Source organism: Sapajus apella, unplaced genomic scaffold (assembly GCF_009761245.1).
Source record: "Sapajus apella isolate SASKATOON/1434 unplaced genomic scaffold, GSC_monkey_1.0 scaffold36, whole genome shotgun sequence".
Classification (NCBI taxonomy): Eukaryota; Metazoa; Chordata; class Mammalia; order Primates; family Cebidae; genus Sapajus; species Sapajus apella.
The window spans coordinates 35,330,339-35,357,677 of record NW_022436976.1 but is presented as its reverse complement, the minus strand read 5'-3'; the positions used below and the strand labels follow the sequence as shown (position 1 = coordinate 35,357,677).

Here is a 27,339-nt window from a genome sequence, read left to right as displayed (position 1 = left end):
AAAAAAAAAAAAAAAAAAAAAAAAAAAATTTTTATTTCCATAGCTTTTGGGGAACAGGTGGTATTTAGTTACATGAGTAAGTTGTTTAGTGGTGATTAGTGAGATTTTGGTACACCCATCACCTGGGGTAGTTTATCTTAGTGCAGAGTTAAATAGGACCATTATGTTATCCTCTGGTTGGGATTTCACCTTTAAATGGGAGCTAGCTTTTTTTGTTGGCAGCCACAACACGTTATTTACGTATATTCAGCTTAATTAAACCATAACCTCCACTAAAGGAAACTATTTCTACATCTTTCTGTAAAATTTCTGCAGCTTCATTTTCTGTAAGTTTCAGTATTTTAAGATTTTCTTGAATCTTATTTTTCATAATCTATAAATCTGATAAAGTCTTCATTTAGGTTGCCAATAAATAAGTAATAAAAGATTAAAAACAGAGCCTCTTGGTTCCCTATAAGGAGACAGTGGTTAACATTTTTTAGATGCAACCGTTTAATCAGCAATGAATCCAACATATCTACATCTCTCTACTTTGCCCCAGAATACTATGAGAGACTATCAAATATTGTGCTGAAATGCAAGCACGCAGTGAATATAGGTCACCCTCTCTGACTTCACAGGCTAGTAAGACTATCAAATCACAAAATACTCTTTGTTTTGCATGACTCATTCTTCATAAACCTATATTCGTTGATCCTGATATCTAAGTGTTAAGCTGTTAAACATACAATTCTTGAGTAAATTCTGAGGTCTACAGAATATATCTCATTTGAGGAATACAGATGAGACCTCAGTAAAGACTGGAATGCTGGAATAGGGAAAACAGCTAGGAAAAAAGATCTAGTACCTAATTTCTTACATAGGTTCCTGGGTATATGTCTGTTGGCCTGAGAAGCCATACATTCTCCAAAAGCTAAGGAGAGAATGGTGTGCAGAACAAAGGACTCCTGGGATGCCTTAGAGTTGCCTGCACCATGGGACTTTTCTTGAACTACTTTGTTCAGCTTTAACGATGGCACATTTCCCACCAGGATATGCTTCCTGAGATAAGCATGGGATACTATGGTTCCTGAGATAAGCATGGGAACTTACATCTCTCCTAGGAAAGGTGCTCAGTAACTTGTACTCATCCCATGGAAATCCTTTGGAAGCTACAAAATCAAAGACAATCTGGAGCTTGCTGCTGGCCAGGAAACGCCGTTCCAAGAACTCGCCACTGGGGGTCCGGATCCGCAGTTTGCTCACAGGCTCAGCATTTTCTTCTTTTGGCTCAGGAGGCAGGGCTTGCTCTAAGGACAGCCGGATGGCCTAAGGAGAGCAAAAACCCAGTGTTAAAATGTGGGATGGACTGAACTATGGAGAGTGGGGGAGAAAGAGACCAGAAGAAAAGTTGTTGCTTTCCAGAAATTCATTGAAAAGTCACTGCCTCATTTATTAACCAAGTCTAATGCTTGAACAATAGAATCATGTATTTTTCATTTTCTTAATATTAGCCCAATAGGCAATTAATTAAAATAAATCCCACCTTGATGACACATATTATTAAATTGATAGTAAACTACAGAGAAAAGGCATTTTTTTAAACTGAAGGGCTCAGATATTTGTGATCAGAGACATTCGTATCAAATACCCAATTGATATCTTTCTAGGGTATGAATTAAAGCTTTTAGATGCATTCAGAAAAGACACATACACACACACAGAGATATATTTATATTTGAGAAATATATTTTTCAAGTAGAAACAACTGCACAGTTTGTAGAATACTGGATTATTATGTTTATGTCAAAATGGAATGGGAAAATTGTTTAGGGTGATGAAATGTTTTGGAAATAGTGGTGATGACTGAACAATACTGTGAATACAATTACTGCCACTGAATTGTATACTTAAGAATAGCAAGTTACTGTACATATATTTTGCCACAATAAAAGAAAAATTAAAAAAAAATGGAAAGAACTTCAAATATCAGGCTTATTGGCAGAAGGAGACCACAGTCCTAGTTCTGGCTTTGCCACTAACTCACTATGGGATTTGGCCAAATCTTAGTGATTCATTTCTGGACCTACAAGATGGACCAAACCCTTCATTTTACAGAAGAAATACAGACTTAACGCAGGTGGGGTAAACTGTTGGAAGATCTCATGGCTAGCATGGGCTTGAGTATTACAGGTTTTAGCATTATATTACATTGTTTCACATTTGAGACATTCCATTAAAAGGAGATTGTCTCTAAGGTCCCTGACAACCTTGGAATACATAAAAATCACTAAAACCTTTTTTTGTCTAGCACCCTGACAAAGATTTCATGTTAGACTCTATGAGATTCATCAAAAGCAGCGCCCTGAGGAAATTCATAGCCTTAACATTCTTATGCCATTATAAATCAAATAATAAAAATAAGTGAGTTAAGAATTAGATTTAAAAAACTAGTGAATTATCAGTGTCTGGAAATAAAATAAATTAAAAGCTATTGGGGAAAAAACAATAAAATAAGTGGAAGGAAGGCTGAGAATAAAAGTATAAAGAAATAATTTAGAGAAAAAAAGAAATGTGTAGCTAGTCAGCTAACAGCTAACCATTCTTTGGTTCTTTGGAGAACCAAAGAACCAGCTTATTTGTTAGCTGACTAGCTACACATTTCTTTTTTTCCCTAAATTATTTCTACAGGGGGTAGAGGAAACAAGGTGGAAGAGGTGGCAGTAGGTGTTTTCTGATTATACCTTTCTATATTTTTGACCTATGCAAATATGTTACAAAATGTTTAAAATAAGCAACAGAAAAAGTTTGCTCAGACACAAGTATGGATAAGAAATGAGGTAATTTATGTGTCATGCAGGTGAATTTGGTTGGTTCTAACACAGAGGTATTTTTTTTAATCATTCAAAATTTCTACAGTGTGTAGAAAAAGCTAGTTTGGCTTATGACTGAGGTTACTTTCCTTCTGGAGGCACTGAATAACCACCTACCTTATAGGGGATTACAGAGATGGGAATTACATAGACAATATATGTAAAATTTTCAGTGTGGCGTCTGACACATAATAGGCTTCAGTGAAGCCTATTATAATTATAATGAAGAGGTACTTTTGTTATAATGAAGAGATCTACACAGAATATCAGGTCTGGAAGGGGGCTGCATTTGCCAAACAGCCCAATACTCTCATTTTTTTTTATAAGGGGAAACTGATACCCAGAAATGGAGACAGAAGAAATACGGTTAAAAATATATTTTTGCCTTTTGTTTCAGTCCCTTTTGCCTTTTTTCTTTGAGTAGCGTGAGTGGCAGTTTACCTGATATTGGTGTTCTGAGATAGCAATGAGTTTCAGCTGAGGATTTCCAAATATTAAACTATTTTAGTAACACCATCATATATTAGTAACCCAATGAATGGATGAACCTGTGTATATCAAAATTAAACGCTACTTGATATATGTCAACTACAGCATTCACTCTATAGTACCATAGTTATTTATTTAATGCCTGGCTTTCTTACTAGCCTGCAAGCTTCATAATGGCATGGGAGCATGTATTACTTCTTACTCCAAATATAGTGCATAGCACAAAGTAGATGCTCAATATGCATTTGGAAGGGAAGGAATAAGCTAATATATTAACTGAAACAGTGTATGTGAAAGTACTTAGCATGATTGTAGGCAAACAGCAGGTGTTCAATAAATGCTAGAAAAATGTGAATCTCTCAGCCTTTACTTCTAATAATCAAGAATTGAACATCTTGCTTCTCCTTCCTCTGAGATCTGACTCCTTCTTGCATTAACTGTTCAGGTTAATTTTCCACGTGTCCCTTAAAGGGAAACCATGAGTTGCTTCTTAAGTGTAAATATCTGTGGATTAGAGTTCTATACATTTTCTAAACTGTTAATGGGATCATCTATTTCTCAGTTACAATGGTAGTTCCTTTTTGTTTTTGAGACAGAGTCTCATTCTACTGCCCAGGCTGGAGTATAATGGCACCACCTCAGCTCTCTGCAACCTCCGTGTCCCAGGTTCAAGTGAATATCCCACCTCAGCCTCCCAAGTAGCTAGGATTATAGGCATGTGCCACCACACCCAGTTATTTTTGTATTTTAAGTGGAGACGGGGTTTCACCATGTTAACCAGGCTAGTCTCAAACTCCTGACCTCAGGCGATCTGTCTGCCTAGGCCTCCCAAAGTGCTGGGATTACAGGTGTGAATCACCACTCCTGGCCACCATGGTGGTTCTTTTCAACCATATCTTTGAGATTATGAAACATTTTTCCTGATTACAGAAGTAATATAAATTCATTGCAAAAACAGATGAAAAGAAAAACATTAAAACTAATCTGCAGATTCACCATTGAGATAGCCATGACCATCACTGTTTATATCCACAAATTTTTAAAAAAAATATATATATTTTTGCACTTTAGGTTCTGGGGTACATGTGTAGAACATGCAGGATTGTTGCATAGGTACATATGTGGCAATGTGGTTTGCTGCCTCCATCCCCCTGTCATCTATATCTGGCATTTCTCCCCATGTTACACCTCCCCAATATCCCTACTCCCCACTGTCCCTCCCCCATTCTTCTCCAACAGACCTTGCTGTGTGATGCTTCCATCCCTGTGTCCATGTGTTCTCATTGTTCAACACCCTCCTATGAGTGAGAACATGCAGTGTTTGATTTTCTGTTCTTGTGTCAGTTTGCTGAGAATGATGGTTTCCAACTTCATCCATGTCCTTACAAAGGACATGAACTCATCGTTTTTTATGGCTGCATAGTATTCCATGGTGTGTATGTGCCACATTTTCCTTGTCCAGTCTATCATCGATGGGCATTTGGGTTGGTTCCAGGTCTTTGCTATTGTAAACAGTGCTGCAATGAACATACGTGTGCATATGTCTTTATAACAGAACGATTTATAATCCTTTGGATATATACTCAGTAATGGGATTGCTGGATCAAATGGAATTTCTATTTTTAGGTCCTTGAGGAATTGCCACACTGTCTTCCACAATGGTTAAATTAATTTACACTCCCACCAACAGTGTAAAAGTGTTCCTATTTCTCCATATCCTCTCCAGCATATTGCCATTCTAACTGGTGTGAGATGGTATCTCAATGTGGTTTTGATTTGCATTTCTCTAATGACCAGTGATGATGAACATTGTTTTCATATGTTTGTTGGCCTCATATGTGTCTTCTTTTGAAAAGTGTCTGTTCATGTCCTTTACCCACTTTTGAATGGGTTTGTTTGTTTTTTTCTTGTAAATCTGTTTTAGTTCTTTGTAGATTCTGGATATTAGCCCTTTGTCAGATGGGTAGACTGCAAAATTTTTTCCCATTCTGTTGGTTGCCGGTTCACTCTAATGATTGTTTCTTTTGCTATACAGAAGCTCTGGAGTTTAATTAGATCCCATTTGTCTATTTTGGCTTTTGTTGCCAGTGCTTTTGGTGTTTTAGTCATGAAGTCCTTGCCTATACCTATGTCCTGAATGGTTTTGACTAGGTTTTCTTCTAGGATTTTTGTGGTGTTAGGTCTTATGTTTAAGTTTTTATTCCATCTGTACTTAATTTTAGTGTAAAGTGTCAGGAAGGGGTCCAGTTTCTGTTTTCTTCACATGGATGGCCGGTTTTCTGAACACCATTTATTAAACACAGAATCCTTTCCCCATTGCTTGTTTTTGTCAGGTTTGTCAAACATCAGATGGTTGCAGATGTGTGGCATTGCCTCAGAGGCCTCTGTTCTGTTCCATTGGTCTCTATCTCTGTTTTGGTACCAGTACCATGCTGTTTTGGTTACTGTAGCCTTGTAGTGTAGTTTGAAGTCAGGTAGCATGATGCCTCCAGCTTTGTTCTTTTTGCTTAGGATTGACTTGGTGATGTGGGCTCTCTTTTGGTTCCATATGAAGTTTAAGGTGGTTTTTTCCAGTTCTGTGAAGAGGGTCATAGGTAGCTTGACGGAGATAGCATTGAATCTATAAATTAATTTGGGCAGTATGGCCATTTTCACAATATTGATTCTTCCTAAGCATGAGCATGGAATGTTTTCCATCTGTTTGTGTCCTCTCTTATTTCCTTGAGCAGTGGTTTGCAGTTCTCCTTGAAGAAGTCCTTTACATCCTTTGACAGTTGTATTCCTAGGTATTTTATTCTCTTTGTAGCAGTTGTGAATGGCAGTTTGTTCTTGATTTGGCTCTCTTTTAGTCTGTTATTGGTGTATAGGTATATCCACTAATTTAAAAAATATTTTAACCATTGTTAAATGTACAATTTGGTGGTATTAAGTAAATTCACAATGTTGTACAATCATCACTACTATTTATTTCCAAAACTTTTTCATCACCCAGATACTTTTCCTTAATTTTTCCAGCAGATTTTATATATTTGAAACTTTTTTCAAAATTTGAGTCAGTGTTATATAAAGCTTTATCCTTTCTGTTCAAAGTCATGCATCTTGTAATTATTTAAAGTTTTTATTAAAGTATAATGTATATATGAAAAAGTATACAAATGTTACGTGTACAACTTGATAAAGTTTCAAAGTCAACATATCTCTAAAACTAGAACCCTGATCAAGCATGCCCTTTCCTGGGAACTACTGCCCCTTAAAGTCAGTATTCTGACTTCTAACAATGAGTCCAGTTTTAAAAATTTTAATTAAATGTAATGTTATAGTTAGAAACATAGGTTTTGGAGTATGACAGACATGCATTTAAATCCTGGCAATTAGGCAAATGACAGTATTTATGAATTTCCGTTTTCTCATAGAAACAGAGCTAATAACATCCTCCTCACAGCATCCTTCTATAAGATGCAGAATGGTTTTAGGTGGGCCACCACACCACACTGCTCTTACTTCCTCTCCGTGGATCACACCAGCTGCTTAGTCAGTTCTGATAAGAGAACCTGGATACCTTGGTTGCTTGTGTAGGATTCACATGCTAATTATGGTTCTTTTTATGTGAGCCTCTGATCACCACTGCTTCTAGTTGGCCATCTTGGCCCTGTCCCTGACCCCACTTAGCAAGTGCTGACACTTGGTTGGCACTCAGTGACAAGTGCCGAGCACTGATCCTCATGCAATACATAATACTGTGATCAACAGATGATAGTTGTTGGTGTTATCATTTTTGTTATGATTATTTCTTCTTACCTACTTTAAATCAAAACCTTATGTGATATTTCTTGGTTTTCCCTCTTTGTCTCCCTTTAATCCACCTGTCTGCTTGCTTTCTGTTTTGACATTTCCCTGCACAGTATAACAACAGATGCTACATTATTGTCTGAATTCAATCAATTATCTTACAGCAGAATAAACAACAGTAGCTCGTTATTCCCATTCATTGTGCAGACAATATCTGCTCCTCAATGTATACAGTCTCCAGGGCTTTTCCCCAGGATGAAAATAGACCTCATATATCCCACACCAATGGACCAACGTGGAAAACAATGAAGAGATATGAGGCAAATCAGCAACCTTGGGATTTGAATATCCAACAGTTCTACTGGCAAAAAAAACAAAAACAAAAATACATTAGTAGTTCAGTTTACACTGTTGTAAAACAACCATATAAAGGACACCTACCTTCAAACACAGTCATAGTAAACACCATTGTTAAGCTTCAGTTTGATCTGCTCAACAAATATAGTTTATTTGCATTATTTTTGGTTTGGAATAAAACATGGAAACCTGGTATAGGTTAGAAATATTAACTAATCTTTGACTTTTTTTACTAAAAATATGTGAGTATTTAAAGCATTCACAGCAGGGATGAGAAATGGGGCTATTTTTTGACGTGAAATTAGGCCGTGAAAATAGATACCCACAAAAGACTGTGGCGACACCGTTACATTTTTTTAATCAGAAAGAATAATATACACTTACAATAGTCTCTTACAATAAGAATCAAAGACTGGCTTAATTTACTTATATACACACAGATGTACGCATAAATACACACACACAATAACCTCTAGGCTTCTATGAGTATGTACTAATAACTGTTTATAGCTGGCTAAGGCATAGTGTTAAATAGACTAAAGCTAACATTCATTAATTCCATGATTTCTTACTGAGCGTCTTCTATGAGTCATGCATTGTTCCAAATGATGGGAAAATAACTGCTATTTTTCGGATTAAAAATTCTGCCTAAATGGGCCCTACATTCTAGTAGGGTGGGAATAAAGACAACAAACACACACATAGGAAAAGACAGTAGGTGCTACGTAAGGACTTTTCAGTCAACGATGACTGTATATACCATGGTGGTCTGATAAGATTATAATGGAGCTGAAAAATTCTTATTGCCTAGTATTTAGCACACTATATTTTAATTGTTATTTTAGGATATACTCCTTCTATGTACTTTTAAAAAAAGTTAACAGTAAATGAGCCCCATGCAGGTCCTTCAGAAGGTATTCCAGAAGACAGCATTATTATAATAAGAGATGACAGCTCCATATGTGTTACTGCCCCAAAGACCTTCCAGTGGACAAGATGTGAATGTGGAAGACAATGAGACTGACAATCTACACCCTGCATAGGCCTAGGCTAATGTGCATGTATCTTAGTTTTTAACAAAAAAGTTTAAAAAGAAGAAAAAAAATTTTAATAGAGAAAAACTTATAGAATAAGGATGTAAAGAAAGAAAAATTTGGACAGCTGTACAATGTATGTTTTAAACTGTTATTACAAAAGAATCAGAAAGTTAAAAAAATTAAAAGTTTACATAAAGTAAAAAAGTTATAGTAAGCTAGGCTTAATTCACTGCTGAAAAGAAAAAGTAGACCTACTGTGGCCTAAGTGTACAATGATTATAAAGTCTACTGTAGTGTAATGACCTAGGCCTTCATATTCACTCATCACTTGCTCACTGACTCACTCAAAGCAACTTTACTCTTGGAAGCTCCATTCGTGGTAAGTATCCTATACAGGTGCACCACACCTTTTATCCTTTTTACTGTACCTTTTCTATGTTTAGATATGTTTATGTATATAAATACTTGCCATTGTATTATAGTTGCCTGCAGTATTCAACACAGTAACATGCTGTACAGGTTTGTAGCCTGGAGCAACAGGGTATACCATATAGCCCAGGTGTGTAGCAGGCTATACTCTCTGTTTGTGTAAATAAAGTGTAGGATGTTTGCACATCAACGAAATTGCCAATGACACATTATCCCATTCTTAGGTGACACAGAGTGTATATCATTTGTCACTAAGTGGTGAGTGGTACGGAGGGAGTGCAGGGAATGCTGGTAGAAGGTGGGGTCAGGGGTAAAATTTTAAATACTGTAAACCCCAGTAAGCAAAGGTCTAAAGGAAAGAGGGTGCCACGTGGACATTTAGATCTAAAATAAGTATACTATAGGCAGGAGTCACAGTAAATAACAAGGCCCAAGTACCTGGGTTGATTGAAGAATAGCAAGGCAGCCAATGTAGCTGGAACAAAATAAGCAAGGGTAGAGGGGTTAAAGTTAGAGTGGAAACAAAGGAGAGGGGTGGTTAGATCATATACGGCTTTGGGAAGGCTAATTAATAATTATTTTCCTATTTTAAAATTAGTGTATAATTTATATACAGCAAATTCTATCTGTTTAAATGTGCAGTTCTGTGAGTTTTGACAAATATATACATTTGCATAACTACAATCACCAATAAAGAAGAGTTCTATTACCTCTCTCCCCATCCAAATTTCTTCATCCCCAGCTCCTAACCTCTAATCTTTACTGATTCTAGTTTTGCCTTTTCTAGAATGTTATATAAATATATAAATGTTATGTTTAAATAAATGTTATACAAATGACTTCCTTCACATAGCACAATATATTTAAGATTCATTCATGTTGTTGAATATATCAGTAGTTTGTTGCTATTTATTGCTGAGTAGTATTCCATTGTATAGCTACATGTACAGTTTGATGACCCCTTCACCAGTTGAGGGATACCTGAGCTGTTTCCAAGTTTAGGTGACCACAAATAAAGCTGCTATAAACATTTTCATACATATTTTTGTATATATGTAAACTGCTTTGTGTGAAAGCAGTTTACTGTTACTTTCATTTCACTTGTGTAAATATATACCTAGGAGAATGATTGCTAGATCATATGGTATATATATAACTTTACAAGAAAGTATCAAGCTAATTTCCAAAGCGGATGTACTATTTAGCATTCCCATAATTAATGTCTAAGAGTTCAGTTGCTCCTCATCTTTGCCAGTACTTGGTATTGTCCCTTTTTCTTTTAAAAAGCCATTCCCAAAGGTGTACATATAGTGTGGTTTTAATTTCTAGCTCCCTAATGACTAAAAATGTTGAACATATTTTGATATGTTTATTTGCCTTCTGTATATTTTCTTTGATGAAGTGTCTTTCAAATATTAATACTTGGGTTGCTTCCTTATTATTGAATTTTTAGAGCTCTTTATGTATTCTGGACATCAAATACATGATTTTTCCCCAGTCTGTGGTTTGTTGTTTCAATTTCCTAGTAGTATTTTACAAATAGTAGAAGTTTCTAATTTTGATAAAGTGTAATTTAGATAGTTGTTATTTTATAGGTAGTATCTTTGGTGTCAGATCTAAGAAATCTTTGTCTGACTCAAGGTCATGAAGATTTTCTCCTATGTTTTCTTCTGGGACTTGAATAGTTTTAGATTTTACATTTAGGTCTATTACCCATTTTGAGTTAATTTTTGCTTGTGATGCATGCAAGATATAAATTGAAGGGTTTTAAAATTGGTTTTCTATGGGATTTTTTTGGATATGAATATCCAATTGTTGCAGAATCATGTATTGAAAAGACTATCCTTTCTTCATTGAATTGCCTTTGTATCTCTGTTGAAAATCAATTGACCATATATGTGTGGGTCTATTTCTGGACTCCATTGACTCATGGGTCCGTCTTTTTGTAAATACAACAATGTCTTGATTATAGTAAATCTTGAACTCTGATAATGTGAGTCCTCCAACTTTGTTTTCTTTTTCAAAATTGTTTAGACTATTCCAGTTCTATTGTTTTTTCATATAAATTTAAGAATCAGTCTGTCAATCTCTACAGAAAATCCTGTAGAGACCTGCTTAGAATTACTGTAAGAATTCAGGTTTTATTTTGAGCTGTAAGCCACTGCAAGTTTTTGAGGTGACAAGATGTGACAAATGATTTTTAAAGAATTAAGACTATAGGAAAGACAAAAATGAAGACATGGAGTCAAGTTGGGAAGTTACTAAAGTAATCCAGAAACAGGCAATGGTGGCTTAGATGAAGGTGATAGTGGTGGAGTTAAGCATTTAAGTTTTGCACATATTTGTAGGCCCACAGGATTTGCTCATTAAATACGGATGTAAAAGAAAGAAGTCAAGGATAGTTCCAAGGTTTCTGGCTCAAACAACTAGAAAGATTTTCCATTTATTGAGATAGGGAAGATTGTAGAAAGAGCAGGTTTGGGTTGGGAGGGTAGGATCGGTTGTGCAATTTAAAACATATTAAGTTCCTGATGTATATGAGACATCTAAGTAGACATAATGGGCTAGCAGTTAGGTATTCAAATCTGGGGTTCAGGGAAAGGGAGGAGCTAAAAATATAAATCTGGGAGTCAAACGTAGAGACAATATAATATAGTCATTTAAAATAGTCAGTATAATAGTCATAATATTGGATGATATCATCAAGGGAGTAGAATGGATTCCACATAGGGACAGTTTATTTGAATGGATTCTACAGTCTTTCTTTGCTCCTGGCAACAGGAGAGTATGGATAGATTACTACTACTATGACCTCATTTTCTGGATAAAGTAAATAAGGCAAATGATCATATTTCCTAAATCAAAATTCAGATAGATGATTTTTGGTTGCTTCTGGATGTAAAGAATAGTCTGTAGGCTGTGATTTGGACACCATGAAGCTAGAATTACTGGTCTGTTTTAATGGTTCATGAGAACAATGGAATACTTCAAACTGGAAATATTGAAGAAATTGTGGATATATAGTCTCCATAATTATAATAAGGTAAATTTATGAGTTGGCACCCACCTTATTGAACTGTAAAAATTCAATAAGATAATTAATGCTTATAAAGTGATCACCACTGAGTTTAGCACATAGTAATTGCACAACAGATAGTGGTGATGACGATGATGATTATGATGACGGGAATGATTATTATTACGGTCCAGTGGTGGTGGTATTATCTTTATGTGACAAAAGTAACTTACATAAGATAAAAATACAAATTATAAAGAGCATTTTTACCTTAATAACCAGTTTATAGTCCCACCTTCATTCTTCAAATTTGGAGTAATGAGTAGAATGAATACTGGGCAGAAGCTCTGGTTCTGCTTTTATCAGGCTAACGTTAGGTAAAAATTTAAAAGTAGGCTTAAAAATGTTTTTTAAAATTTATTATTATTATATTTAAAAAGAGACAGGGTCATGCCATATTGCTCTGGAGGGCCTTGAACTCCTGGGCTCCTCCCACCTCAGCCTCCCAAGTAGCTGGGATTATAGGTGTGTGCCACTCTGTTTGCTAAAAATAGGCTTTTAAATCCTGCTATGATCTTACTTTCATCCTCTGTAAAACAGTAATGATAATATCATCCTTACCAATTGTATTAGTCTGTCTGCATATTGCTATAAAGAACTACCTGAAACTGGGTAATTTATGAAGAAAAGTGGTTTAATTGACTCACAGGCTTAACAGGAAGGATGACTGGGAGGCCTCAGGAAACTTATAATCATGGTGGAAGGCGAAGGGGAAGCAAAGCCCTTCTTCACATGGTGGCAAGAAAGAGAGAGCGAGGAAGGAAGTGCCACACTTTTAAACCAACAGATCTTGTGAGAACTCTATCATGAGAACAGCAAGGGGGAAGGACGCCCCATGATCCAATCACTTTACACCAGGCCCCTCTTTCAACATGTGGGGATTACAATTTGACATGAGATTTGGGTGGGGACACAGAGCCAAACCATATTGCCAATTTTGTAGAATGGTTGTGAAGGTGAAACAGAAAACTGAAGAGAAAGTGCCAAGGTTTCTAATTCCATGTTCTTCTGTTTTCTCACTTAATAGTCATTAATATTTAATATTTTCTACTTAAGGTGGCATCAAGGCATAAAAGGAAACAAGTTTGGGTAGATAGACAAAAATTAACTTTTCTTTCTGTCTTGCAGAACCATCAGCAAAAGGGAATAGCTTAGTAGCTATTCTCCTCACTCATGTTTCTCCAAAATTCAGCCCTTTTAGCCATATCTCTAATTATTCGACTGTATACTAAGTTTGTTCATGTACTGTTTCCTGAGCAAGCCCTGTGCCTTCCTTCTTTTGTTCATGACTACTCAACTCTTGCACTTCCCTTTGCCATCCATCCAACCATTCATCCATCTATTCATTAGTCCAATCGAAATGTTCTTCTACTTCATCTTTAACCATCAAAGTCTGTGAAGTCTTTTTTTAAAATTCACATCTCTACTGGTAGCACCAGGAAATCTTTCTTGTTGTCCTTCTAGTTAGATATCAGCTTCCACCAAATAGCTTCAGCATTCTGTGAGATTTTAGTGGTTTTTATAATGGATGGTATCTTTTCTGATAGTTATTTTGTATTTGTCTACCCTCTTGCATTAGACAGTAAGCGCCTTGAGGGCTGGACTATGCTTTGCATCAATAGCATAATGTCCACAGCACCTGATTTAATAATTTGCATACAAAAGGAGATTAAATATTTGCTAAATATTAACTCAATAAAAGATCTGAGAGTCAAAAACATTGGCTGAAAATTTCTCTGCTTATCAAAAACTCAGTAGAAAAAAGCAGTACTAGACAAGAAAAAGAAACAAAGAGTATTCAATTAGGAAAAGAGGAAGTCAAATTGTCTCCATTTGCATACAACATGACTGTATATTCAGAAGATCCCATAGTCTCAGCCCAAAATCTCCTTAAGCTAATAAGCAACTTCAGCAAAGTCTCAGGATACAAAATCAGTGTGGAAAAATCACAAGCACTTCTACACACCAATAAGATAAACAGAGCCAAAACATGAGTGAACTCCCATTCACAATTGCTACAAAGAGAATAAAATACCTAGGAATACAACTGTCAAAGGATGTAAAAGACCTCTTAAAGGAGAACTACAAACCACTGCTCAAGGAAATAAGAGAGGACACAAAAAGTTGGAAAAACATTCCATGCTCATGGTTAGGAAGAATCAATATTGTGAAAATGGCCATACTGCCCAAAGTAATTTATAGATTCAATGCTATTCCCATCAAGCTACCATTGATTTTCTTCACAGAATTGGAAAAAATCACCTTAAACTTCATATGACACCAAAAAAGAGCCCGCATAGCCAACAAAATCCTAAGCAAACAAAACAAAACAAACAAACAAAAAACAAAGCTGGAGGCATCATGCTACCTGACTTCAAACTATACTACAAGGCTACAGTAATCAGAATAGCATAGTGCTGGTACCAAAACAGAGATATAGACCAATAGAACAGAACAGAGGCCTCAGAAATAATGCCACACATCTACAACCATCTGATCTTTGAAACCTGACAAAAACAAGCATGGGGAAAGCATTCGCTACTTAATAAATGGTGCTGGGAAAACTGACTAGCCATATGCAGAAAGCTGAAACTGGATCCCTTCCTTACACCTTATACAAAAATTAACTCCAGATGGATTAAAGATTTAAACATAAGACCTAACACCATAAAAACCCTAGAAGAAAACCTAGGCTACACCATTCAGGACATAGGCATGGGCAAGGACTTCATGACTAAAACACCAAAAGCAATGGCAACAAAAGCCAAAATAGACAAATGAGATCTAATTAAACTTAAGAGCTTCTGCATAGAAAAAGAAACTATCATTAGAATGAACCAGTAACCAACAGAATGGAAAAATTTTTTGCAATCTACATATCTGACAAAGGGCTAGTATCCAGAATCTGCAGAGAACTAAAATGGATTTACAAGAAAAAAAAAAAAAAAAACCCATCAAAAAGTGGGTGAAGGGTCTCCCTGATTTCTATATCTATTCTTTCTTAATCCCTTTGAATTGCATGTATTTATATGTTTCTTGAAACTGATTTTGGAAAGAATAAGTACACATACAAATTAATAAAACAGGGGAGATCTTTGCTGCCATTTATTTGTTTTTCCTTCAGAATGGTCTTAGAGCCTTTCTCCTTATCAGGGCCAATGAGCAGATCAATATACTTTTCTAGATTTTTGATTTCACTCCAACAGTTATCACACAGCAAAATGAGGCTAACCATTAAGGAATTTCCCTGCAACCAAGGTGATTTGACAATACATCTTTTTTCTAAAGGATCTTAGAATATTGAAGATAATCAAAACCACTCTTATTTCTCAATGTAATCATATGGGTTAGGATTTTCAGTTAGAAGACAGGTAGTGTTGCTGTGAAAAGTCAGGTTACCTGGCTTCTGATCCTGATCATGTGTTCAACCAGTTTGGTGACCACAGGTAAACCATATAATCTTTCTGGGTTTCAGTTTCTTCAGAGGTTGCACAATACCAGCTTTTCCCAAAGAATGGTTTGTGATGCACGAAGGTGCCACGATATGCTAATTGTTGTTCCATGAATAAAAGGGGCAAATAAGTTTGGATAAAACTGGACTAAATAAAAATAAAGCATTCCTTAATGGTGGCATTTATAGAGTGAGGGAGAATAGAGTGCAAATATTATCTAAATTTGCATATTATGGGAGCATATCAATGGACAAATGCAAGTAATGACTAGGTGCAAAATCTGATCTGTCCTCTCTCCCACTGTACCCAACGTCTCACATGTTAACAGTTGGAACATATATACTGAATTATGCAAAAAGGTTTTTATAGGGTCTTTTGTAAGATGACAGGCTTAATCTACATTTAGAAAGAGAAAGTTTCAGCTCATGGTAAATTAGGTAAATCATCCGATAAAATTACATATGCTGCCAAGCTCTAGATCCAGAACATAGAGTTAATTGTGTACCCTTGACATTTTAGCAAGCCAGTATGGTTGAAGATACACCAATACACACACAGACACACACACACAAACATACATACAGAGCAAGAGAGCGTGAGCATTTGTGAACAACAGCATAAAGTAGCAAGAATCCTAAACTATATTTCTTGAAATAGCCTAAAAGGATAGTGGCAAATCTCTCCTTCATGCAAACTTTTGTGAAACTTGGCATATGTGACTCTTACAGATACAATAATATATGGCCTTGTACTGGAATGGAGTAGGAGAAAGAGCTTTGTAGTCATAAAGTCCTGGAAGAGAATCTTAGCTATTCTCATTTTTATATGTGTAACTCCAGTGAACTTCAGTTTTCTCACTTATGAGGATAAATCTGTAACCTTGTAGCTTGTTTTAATGGTTAATTGGTAAGCATATATAAAGCAGCTAGCAGATTACTTGATACACAGAAGACACTCAACAAATTATTTTCTACCTTCCATTACAAAGAGTCCTCAGAATACAGAGACTAGGGTTTGTCAGGCATAATATCTTGTATACATGTAATAGATACTAATAAGAGTCTTAACATGAATAAACTTTGATTTCCAAACAATTACATTTCACATATCTTTCAAGACATGACTCAAATAGTACTTTTTCTGTACACTGTCTGATTATCTCAGCTGTAAAAGATTTTTCCTTTGGCCTTGAACTTTCTAAGTATTTTGCTTTTATTTCTATGTCATTTAGCATATTTTTTCTTGATTTGCTGTTACTCCTAGACAGGCTGTATCTTCCCTCAAAAATGTAATGTCTTCTTATAGGCAGAAAACATTTTATTATCCTTTGTTTCCCTTGCAGTGCTCAGCACAGCTCTTCTTCAAAAAACATTTGTTTAACAAGTGAAAGTGGTGGCATCCTGTGACTGAGAGTAATAACAGTGTTTTCCTTAACCCCAGTTAGGGCCCGTTAGGCCTTTCTATTGCTTGTTAGATGGCTTCCTCTTTTTATAAGGGAATCTTGCAATTAATCCTATATCTAAAAAAAAAAAGTTCTGAATGTTCTTTTTTATGAAGCCATCCTAGGAAGTCATTTGACCCCCATTCTGTTAGTGCCCACTGTACCTTAGGCATACCTCTATAATAACATTTACATATAGTATTATAATTATATTTTTATAAGACTAGGAACTCCTGGAGGGCAGGATCCAAGTCTGCACCACTGTTCCCTAACAGATTTGGGGTACACAGTACGTATCCAAAAAATGTTTGCAAAATGAGTGAACGAAAAATCCTCTATATTACTATGGACATAACATGAACTCAAGGAGAAATACACATCTGTGAAGCTAAATGAATTTCCCATATTTAGGGGCTCATGAGCAAGATGTTACAAAAATAATTCACAGTATCTTTTGGTGGGTAAAGTGAAGCCTGTGGAAAAGAGAAGAGATACAATCTTTCTATTCTTAGAGTGAAATAATATCCAGGAAGGATGGGAAATATTCGTAAATAAATATTTGTTGGTAACAAAAGGGGAAGATCACAGAAAATTATGAATCTAGTACAAGATCAGGTTTTCCAAGAGTTCCATGCAACGGATCAGGAATGATTAAGGAAACATTAGGTCTTTCATACTTAAAATGAGTCTAGGAAAAGTAGAGAGAAATAAGTTGTGAGAAATATTAACAGCTTTGCTGGATGCGGTGGCTCATGCCCGTAATCCAAGCACTTTGGAAGGCCAAGGTGGGTGGATCACTTGAGGTCAGGTGATAGAGACCAGCCTGGCCAATATCGTGAAAACCTGTCTCTAATTAAAATACAAAAATCAGCCGGGCGTGGTGGCATGCACCTGTAATCCCAGCTACTTGGGAGGATGAGGTGGGAGAATCACTTGAACCTGGGAGGCAGAGGTTACAGTGAGCCGAGATGGTGCCACTACACAGCTTCAGTATCAAATACAGTGGAAATATAGTCCAGCTTTTGAATAATTTTTCTTAAAATTATGCCCCACCTCACGTTCCTCTTCTTGTTCTTTGCGAATCTGCTCCAAACGAAACTGTTCTGCCATCTCTCTCTCATGAGCTTCTCTCTGTTGATAAAACAGAAAAGGAACAAACATTTAAAACACACTTGCTTACAAAGAAAGAGAGAAATAAGGAAAGAGAAAAAAGAGGAAAGAAAGAAAAAGAAAGAAACAGTAAGTTACATTCAAAGGCTCATTGTCAACATGACTCAGAGGTATATTGTGGTAATGGAAATGTTTCTTTCTAGAACAAGAATGGAAATTAAAGTAAAAGTAAAGCGTAGCTCTCTGATAATGTTAGGTTCCTATTCAAATATCTTTGATAGCTCTGGGTAAAGTGGCATTCAGAATCCTTCAGGACATCCTTTGGTCTTCCTCTCTGGCCTTTTCTGTCTGTCCTGTACCCAAATCTAAAGCTCTATTTAATCAGCCTTTATCTATCCTCCATGCGTTCTGGACCCTTGATGCTAGCTTATGTTGCTTCCTCTTCCCTCCTACTGCTGTTATTCTGTCCAGTTCACATACACCATCTCTTCTATGAAACATTCCTGGTACAGTCCCACTCCCTGGCTCTCAAAAAAAAAAAAAAAAAAAACCTGGAAAAAAATTTCCACTAAAACTGCAACTCACTGAACTCTCACAGAACTCAGTGCTTTCCTTATGACACTTAGGATTCTTGCCTTATGTTACAGCTACCTGTGTTCTTTACTTAATCTACTCTACCACACCGTGAGACTTCCTATGAGAGAAGAAACTGTGGCCTATTCATTTCTATCTCCTTCAAAGCTCCACAAAAAGGCAAGTGTTTATGAAGTATTCAATAAATCAATGGTTCCAAACCCTGACTGCACATGAGAATCACCTAAGGGGCTTTTAAAAAATTGTTGGGTTCTCTCATAGACCAACTAAAAGACAAATAAGATAGATATCAGGTTCATTTCTGTTTTCATTTTTCATGAAACAAACTTTATTTTGTCAAAATGAACCATGCCTTAATAAGCATGGATAGAATTATATTCTTTCTGTTTACTAAACCTAGCTTTCTCTATTGCAAACCCAGTATTTTTAGAGATCAAAGTGATAAAGAGTTGGCATTTAAATAATGAACAGTTGAGTTCTTTATCCCAGAAGTACTCGGCCAAGCCTACCTTTGCTCTGTCAGCCTCAAGTGAAAGGCGATAGGCCTCATCTTGCTCTCTCTTCACATTTTCTCTGGCTTCACGTTCATCCTTAAAGAAAGAAAAAGATTCAAACAGGTTTTGCCGTATTACTTAAAAAAAAAAAAGAGAGGAAAAAAAATGAATGGTAATTTCCTTGTTTTACCCCTATATGGACTTAAAATTAAATAAGAGACTTTTAAAGTGTATAGGATATAAATAAGCAAACAGTAAGATGAGCAGCATGGTATATGGTAGACATAAGAATGTTTGAATCCTAGCTCTACCATTTACAAACTGTGTGATTTTGTATAAGTTATTTAACTTATCCACATCTCAGTTTCCTCACTTGTAAAACAAAAGTAATTTGTCTTGTAGGGCCATTGTGAGAATTAAGTGCAATAATATAAACAGTCTAGCAAAGGACCTGGCACTTAGTTCATTTTCATTATTAGTTCTCTTCTCCCTTTCTCCTGATTTTTCTGAGATAAACTTGGAGACTGTGAGTATTGAAACTAACGACTGGGAGGGAGTATAAAGACTAGGAAGTAATCCCTGGGTCAGTGTAGAAAAAGGCCGAAAGCAAAATACTCTGGTTAACGTCATTCCATACCATATCACACCACACCACTAAAGGTCTGGTTACCAATTAAGTATTTCCACATTACACTCACACTCATGAAGTATGAATAACACAAGTTATCTAAGTTGAAAATCTCTTAGAATATTTTTAGCTTCTGAAATGATTATACCATCTGCCCATATTTAAATCATGAATTCATTTAAAATTAAAAGTTAATTTATGAACTGAATTTCTAAGTTGTTATATTCAGAAGTATAGCCAATATACATACATTTAACTTTAATAATAAATACCCACACCTGTCTACACTAGGGTGTAGGTTCCCTTTTTGGTCATTTATTTATTAGGCAGAACCCTATAAAGCCACAAATATTTGTGACCTAAAAAGCTGGAAATTTTACATAGTTAACCTAATTTCTCACTTTTTGTCTCCCCAGTATATGCTTATTCAAGGCTGAATATATGCTCAGCATTCTCTTAGGTGCCTTGATACCTAATCAAGACTAGCCTTATCCCTAAAGCCTAATACATCTTCTAGTTCAAATAATTCAACAAATTCCTAAAAGCTCTAGTATGAATAGTAACATTTCACTGCTTCCTAATCTTTCAAAAAAATTAGGAAAAATTAGATGTTGCTGGCCTAAAGCTAATTGTCATTCTACAAAATATGAAAAACCATGTTAAACCTGAAAGGATAATGTCTATCCTTTTAGTCATCTGTTAAAGAATTAAACTTTTTTTTTTTTTGAGAAGGAGTCTTGCTCTGTCACCCAGGCTGGAGGGCAGTGGTGCAATCTCCATTTACTGCAACCTCAGCCTCCCAAATAGCTGGAATTACAGGCACCTGCCACCACACCTGGCTAATTTTTGTATTTTTAGTAGAGATGGGGTTTCACCATGTTAACCAGGCTGGTCTCGAACCCTTGACCTCAAGTGATCTGTCCGCTTTGGCCTTCCAAAGTGCTAGGATTACAGGTGTGAGCCACTGTGCCCAGCCAAAGATTAAACTCCTAAGGATCCAATGCTTCTCTGGATAAGTCTATCTTTTGAAATTTAGATATCTCTTGAATGTAATCAGTCAACTATGAGAGTAATCATATCTTTCTATATTTTAAATGGGGGAAATGTGCAAGATGTTTAAAATTTTAATTTGACTTTACTTTCCTAACTTCGCCGTTTCAAATTATTTAAAGTTTCTCACAACATTCAGTACTTTCCCTTTAAAGCACTTACCACAATTATAATAATTATAACATAATTATTTATCTAATGTGAAACTACCCTGTGACATTGTAAACTACACAAAGGCAGAGAACTTGTCTATATATCTCTGTATTTCACACACTGCCTAGTCTTTGGGAGGTGTTTAATAAGCATATGCTGAATAAATGAATTATCTTTTCAGACATAAAATACTTACTGTCTACAGCAGAAATTACAAAAGAAAAACATACAGCTCATCTACAAAATGGCTGGCCCAATCTGAGTCTGACATTGACTGGCAGGGCAAGAATGACTTGTTATGCCACTATGTACATATAACAAAGAGACCATCTAAAAACAATCACAGCTGGATGCCCTTTGATCACAAATATGGTTTATAACAAAAGCATTCTAACTAAACAGCTCTGTTGTAAAACAAACTGTAGCAGATATGAAAGGCCATCAGATACAGGGATCTCTGCAACAAAACGTGGCACCTGTTGTGTGCTCTTTCTCTTGCCCACAGCTCTCCCTGACCATTTTGACAGATGGGCTAGCTTGCACATGTGGCTCAGGATGAATTTTCCTAAATTTATCATGGTCATAGCTTCTTGTATGTTTGGTAGTTGTTGGTGAATAGTTATCATTTCTTCTTATCTGCTTCTCAGATTTTATACTTGCCTCTCCAACTGTCCTCTTCAGAGTAATCTCCAATTTCGAGAAAGAGAAAATTACTTATGTGTTTCCCCTATATTATTCCCTATTATTAGACTTTTTAGAAAATCCCAGGTATTGTGGTTAACATTTCATGTATAAATTTGTTCTCATAACCGGCATATGTGCCTCTGGAACTTCTCTTGTGTCCTACAAATACTGTTCTTGTAGAGGTTCCTTTTGCTAAATCTGAGAGGACACATCAAAGTAACTAGAAATTTCTACACATTAATTGGGTGGAGGTGGAACGGCTAGATTATGAGATTCAGAAACAGGTCTTAAGTGTTGTGCTATGGCTTAGGCTACTTGTTATTCAAACACTCCTTGTCACACCAAAGTGAGAAGCTGGATTGCTCATACGTAATAGCCCCAATAGGTAGTTTCCATTTGTAACATCCTTGTCACTGCTCTCATACTGCTCTGTGCTACACTCATTTGTACATTTGTCTCATCGCTCCCTAGCTGAGCTGTATGCTCCCAGAGGGAAAAGACTCTATTTCATATGTCTTTGTATTTCCTATAGCATCAAGTGTACTGTCTTACATATGACAAGCAGCTAATATATATATTTGTTGGATGAGTAAATGGAATTATCAGTGCTCAACAGTTAAATACCAAAAATTCAGGAGCCTCTAAGTATTCTTCAGTCTAGTAACTTTTATTTAAATATATTTTCTATCCCACATATTATGAGTTAAGAAGTACCAGAATTATAATTTACTTATTTTTAGTTAAAAAATTTTTTTGAGTACATAGTAGGTCTACATATTTGTGGGATATAGGAGATATTTTGATACAGGCATGCAATGGGTAATAATCACATCATGGATTAAAATGGGGTATCTATCCCCTCAAACATTTATCCTTTGTGTTAAAAACAATCCAGTTATAATCTTCGAGTTATTTTTAAATGTAAAATTATTTTGACTATAGTCACCCTGTTATGCTATCAAAGACCAGTATTATTCACTCTTACCACATTTTTTGTACACATTAACCACTCCACCTTCCCCCGCATCCCACTACCCTTCCCAGCCTCTGGTAATCATCCTTATACTATCTATTTCTATGTGTTTAATTGTTTTGCTTTTTACATGCTACAAACAAGTGAGAACATGTGATGTCTGTAGTTCTGTGTCTGGCTTATTTCACTTAACATAATGGCCTCCAGTTAAGTCCATGTTGCTGCAGATCACAGGATCTAACTTTTTTTTTTTTTTTTTTTTTTGCTGAATAGTACTCTTGTGTGTAGGTACCATATTTTCTTTATCCATTTGCCTACTGATGGACATTTAGGTTGCTTCCAAATCTTGGCTACTGTGATCAATGCTGCAACAAAAACGTTAGTACAGGTATCTCTTTGATATACTGATTTCCCTTCTTTTGGGTATATACCAGCAGTGGAATTGCTGGACCATATGGTAACTCTATTTTTAGTTTTTAAAGGAACCTTCACACTGTTCTCCCTAGTGTTGTACTAATTAAATTCCCACTAGCAGTGTACAAGGGTTCCCTTTTCTCCACATCCTCTCCAGCATGTTACTCCCTGTCTTTGGGATAAAAGCCATTTTAACTGATACCTCACTGTAGTTTTGATTTGTATCAGAACTAGAAGTTAAACATAGTCATTCTCACCATAAAGCCTGTTTCTTCCCCACTGTGGCACACTAAGTGGTCCAGCATAGTCCTATATCTCTGAGACAACAGCCATTGAATTTTACTACAGTTTACTGAAAATAATGTCTATTAAAAATAATAAAAATATTTTATTAGTTGCCAAATGGTTCCAAAAGGAATAATTTAACAAAAAATGAATTTTAGATGTAATTTATTACACCCTCAGTAGTGTTAAAGATTAAGAATCATCAGTTAATTCCTAAAAGACTAATTCAAAATTCCAAATTATTAAACTGAAGTGGCTATAGACTTTTTCCAAATATTTAACAAATGCATACATACATAGAATATTTATTGGTTTTTCTGAATGCCTAGGTTAGAATGCATACTCTGCTCCTTGCTATACTAATAGGTTCTTGTCAACAGAGACAGGGCCCTGCTATATATCTCTAGAGATATAGATCAAGATAACCTGAAGTTCTCTCAATATAAATACTTAGAGATAGTAGGTGAAATATAACAAAAATGTTCAAAAGTATTACTAAGCATGTCAGAAAAAAAAAAAAAAAAAAAAAAAAAAAAAACCAAAGAACAAAGAAAAATGTTTCTAGGTACCAGAAATAAAGAGGAAACTGAAAATCAGAGATGTAAATGATGAAGTAATTCAGAGCCTGACAAGGTAGGTTATCCATTCTGATAACCTAGAAGCTCACTTGTGATCAGAGATCTCATTTTGGACTTAAGCAAGGTGGAAAGTTATCTCTGGGGACAGGGCGCAGTGGCTCACACCTATAATCCCAACACTTGGGAGACCAAGGTGGGTGGATCACCTGAAGTCAGGAGTTTGAGACAAGCCTGACCAACATGGTGAAACATGTTAACTAAAGACAAAAAACTAGCCAGGCATGGTGGTGCATGCCTGCAACCCCAGTTCCTTCGGAGGCTGAGGCAGGACAATCACTGGAACCTGGGAGGCAGAGGTAGAGGTTGCAGTGAGCCGAGATTGTGCTATTGTACTCCAGCTTGGGCAACAAGAATGAAACACCAACTCAAAAAAAAAAAGTTATCTCTGGGATAACTTCTGCAGCCTAATGGAGTAGAGTTGGAGTCTGGGAATGAGGTATGGGGTTGAGGGGAAGAAAAGCTACTTTAAGAAATAATGATTGAAATTTTTTTGAATTTGATGAAAATGAGAAAGCCACTGATTCAAGAATCTAAACAAACATTAAGCAAAAGAAACTACACCAAGGCACATCATAACCAAATTACTTAAAGTTAATAATTAAAAAAAATCTTAAAAGCAGCTGGAGGAAAAGAAAAGATATACATGTACAGGAAACAATGACAGCAGACTTTTCATCAGAAACAGTGCAACTGAGAAGACAGTGGGGCAACATCTCTAAAGTACAGGAAGGAAGGAAGGAGGGAAGGAGGGAAGGAGGGAAGGACGGAGGGAAGGAGGGAGGGAAGGAGGGAGGGAAGGAGGGAGGGAAGGGAGAGGAAGGAAGGAGGGAGGGAGGGAGGGAAGGAGGGAAGGAAGGAAGGAAGGAAGGAAGGAAGGAAGGAAGGAAGGAAGACAGGCAGGCAGACTATGTTCTGTGGACACTTCTCCAGTCAGTAGTCCTTCCTAAAAGAAGACAGAAAAGACAATAGGAAATGTTTACCTTCAATCACAAGTTAGTAAACTGGTCTTTGGGCCAAAGCTGACCTGTGGGGTGTTTTTGTAATTAAAGCTTGTTGGAACATGGCTATATCCATTCATCTGCATATTGTTTACGGATACTTTTGTGCTACAATGACAGAGTTGAGTAGCTGTGACAGAAAGTATATGGCCCCAAGGCCAAAAATATTTACTATCTAGTCCTTTATAGAAAAAATTTTGCTGACCTTTAAAATCAGTATAAATGCTGGTTTCAGCCTTTTAAACTTTCAACTTTCAGTAAGTAGGGAATAAAATCCTAATGGGATCTAAAGTTTATAAAACCTAGGGAGAGCTTCAGGAAAAGGAAAGGTCAAATGGAAAGAGTAACTAATCTGTTCATTACAAAAAAATTGGAAGCTATAACTTAGTTCTGACACTAGTGTGAAAGATTTAAAGTCAAAGGTCTCACAGCAGCCTTTACAAGGGCTAACAGTAGAAGTCTTTCAGGGATTTTGGAGCACAGATAAAAATGATTTGATCAAGCATACGAGGGCAAGGGAAGAATGGCCAGGTTTTCTAGGAATAAGAAATAATTTCTAACTCTGGACACAAAAAACCCACCTGTCTTAGAGGCTTACATATAGAATTTTTTATTTTGAACCACTTGGTATTTCACCTTTGTTTTAGGTAATGATTCTACTGAACAACTAATCTTAGCACAGTTGGCCTTTGATACTTTCTCAGTTTCACTATCTCCTTTCCTCTTCCACATATTCTGTGCTTGGCCCAAACAAGCGCTCTCACAATTCTCTGAACAGACTAGACTTTTGATGCCTCTCTGCCTTTGTACACCCATTATCCTTGGCCTGGAATACTTTCTACCGCTTCTCCTTCAGGCAAACTCATTCATCTTTCAGGCCCAACCTAAGTGTCAGCTCTATGCAATCATAGGTACTCCCTCCCCCAAATACTGGATTGGATAGCTTCACTTCTGTGCCCTACTTGCACTGTATTATTATAATTATATATTTACATATTTGTCTCTCACTAGACTATGAGTACTTAGCAGGGACACTTTTATTAATCTCTGAATTTTCAGCATAAGTTAAAATATGGTTGATACTTGGTAGTGAATGCTTACTATACATACCCTTCTAATTATTTTACACTTTATTGTCTTATTTAATCCCCAACATAAGTTGAGGAACAGATGACAGGAAAGAGGAAAAAAAAAAGAAGTGCCCATATATGTAACAAGGAAAAAGAAAAAAAAAGGAAAAGCAGCTAAGGTGCCTCCTCTAGAAACTGTCATGGATTTCAAAAGTGTCGATAGCCTTTACAAGCAAAATATTCTTGCTTTACTTTCTTCTTCCTGCCATTACTGCCATTACCTCTATCTTAAGTTCTGAGATTTAAAAGAAGGTTGGAAGAAATCATAGGGAGGAATGGGAATGGGAAAATACCTCTAATGAGGAAAATTATCCTCTTGTGTGGAGTACCAGGTTATTCCAGGACTACTACCCCTTGTAACATAATCTGCATGCATGACATATTTCTTTTCAGACTGGACACAGGGCAGGGCACTTAGTAACTATTCTACAAGTGTTCACTGAATTAAACCAAGGAAAACTAACTGACCACCTGAGTCACCAAAACAGACAAGCAAGTTCCTGCCAAATTTGTAGACTCAGTGATGTCAAAAAGAATACAAGTAAAGTAACTCAGATATTTGATAATTGAAAGCCAAGTTTTCAAAATCTGCCCCCAAAGCCAAATTGATAATTATATTTTCTAAGTTAGTACCTGGCTGGTGTGAGAACAGAGGAAGCAGAGTTTCAGTACTAAAACCATTCTTATGGGGACTAGTTAGTTAGGCACTAGGAAGATCTTAAGAATCTGCTGGCTACCGTGGCTCATGTCTGTAATTCCAGCGTTTCTGGGGGGCCAAAATGGGGGGATTCCTTAAGGCCAGGAGTTCAAGATCAGCCTGGGTAACACGGTGAGACCCTGTCTCCACAAAAAATAATAAAAAAATTAACCTGTAGTCCTAGCTACTAGGGAAGCTAAGGTGGGAGGCTGTTCAAGCCCAGGAGTTTGAGGTTACAGTGAACTACAATCATGTCACAGTGAGCTACAATCATGTCATTCTAGCCTAGGCAAATAGTGTGAAACCCTGTTTTAAAAAAGAAAAAAAGGTAAAATTTGTCTCAATTTCTTCTTTAGCGTTTGGGAGGTGAATGATTTTTTAAAAAATTTTCTGGCTGGCATCAAAAATGATGAGTTTGTGTCCTTTGTAGGGACATGGATGAACCTGGAAACCATCATTCTCAGCAAACTGACAGAAGAGCAGAAAATCAAACACCCCATGTTCTCACTCATAGGCGGGTGTTGAACAATGAGAACACATGGACACAGGGAGGGGAGCACTACACACTG

General features: G+C 36.3%; 1 protein-coding gene across 2 annotated transcripts in view; it reads right to left on the bottom strand.

Moving 5' to 3' along the window:
- FAF1 (Fas associated factor 1) overlaps nt 1-27,339 on the bottom strand; it is a 527,910-nt gene that overhangs the window by 34,866 nt on the left and 465,705 nt on the right. For both annotated transcript variants that reach the window (XM_032297137.1, XM_032297138.1), the window contains exons 16-18: nt 19,136-19,216; nt 17,976-18,053; nt 1,093-1,308 (exon numbers count right to left, since the gene is read on the bottom strand). In XM_032297137.1, the coding sequence (XP_032153028.1) occupies nt 1,093-1,308; nt 17,976-18,053; nt 19,136-19,216 (375 nt within the window). The remainder of the gene's footprint in view (nt 1-1,092; nt 1,309-17,975; nt 18,054-19,135; nt 19,217-27,339) is intronic.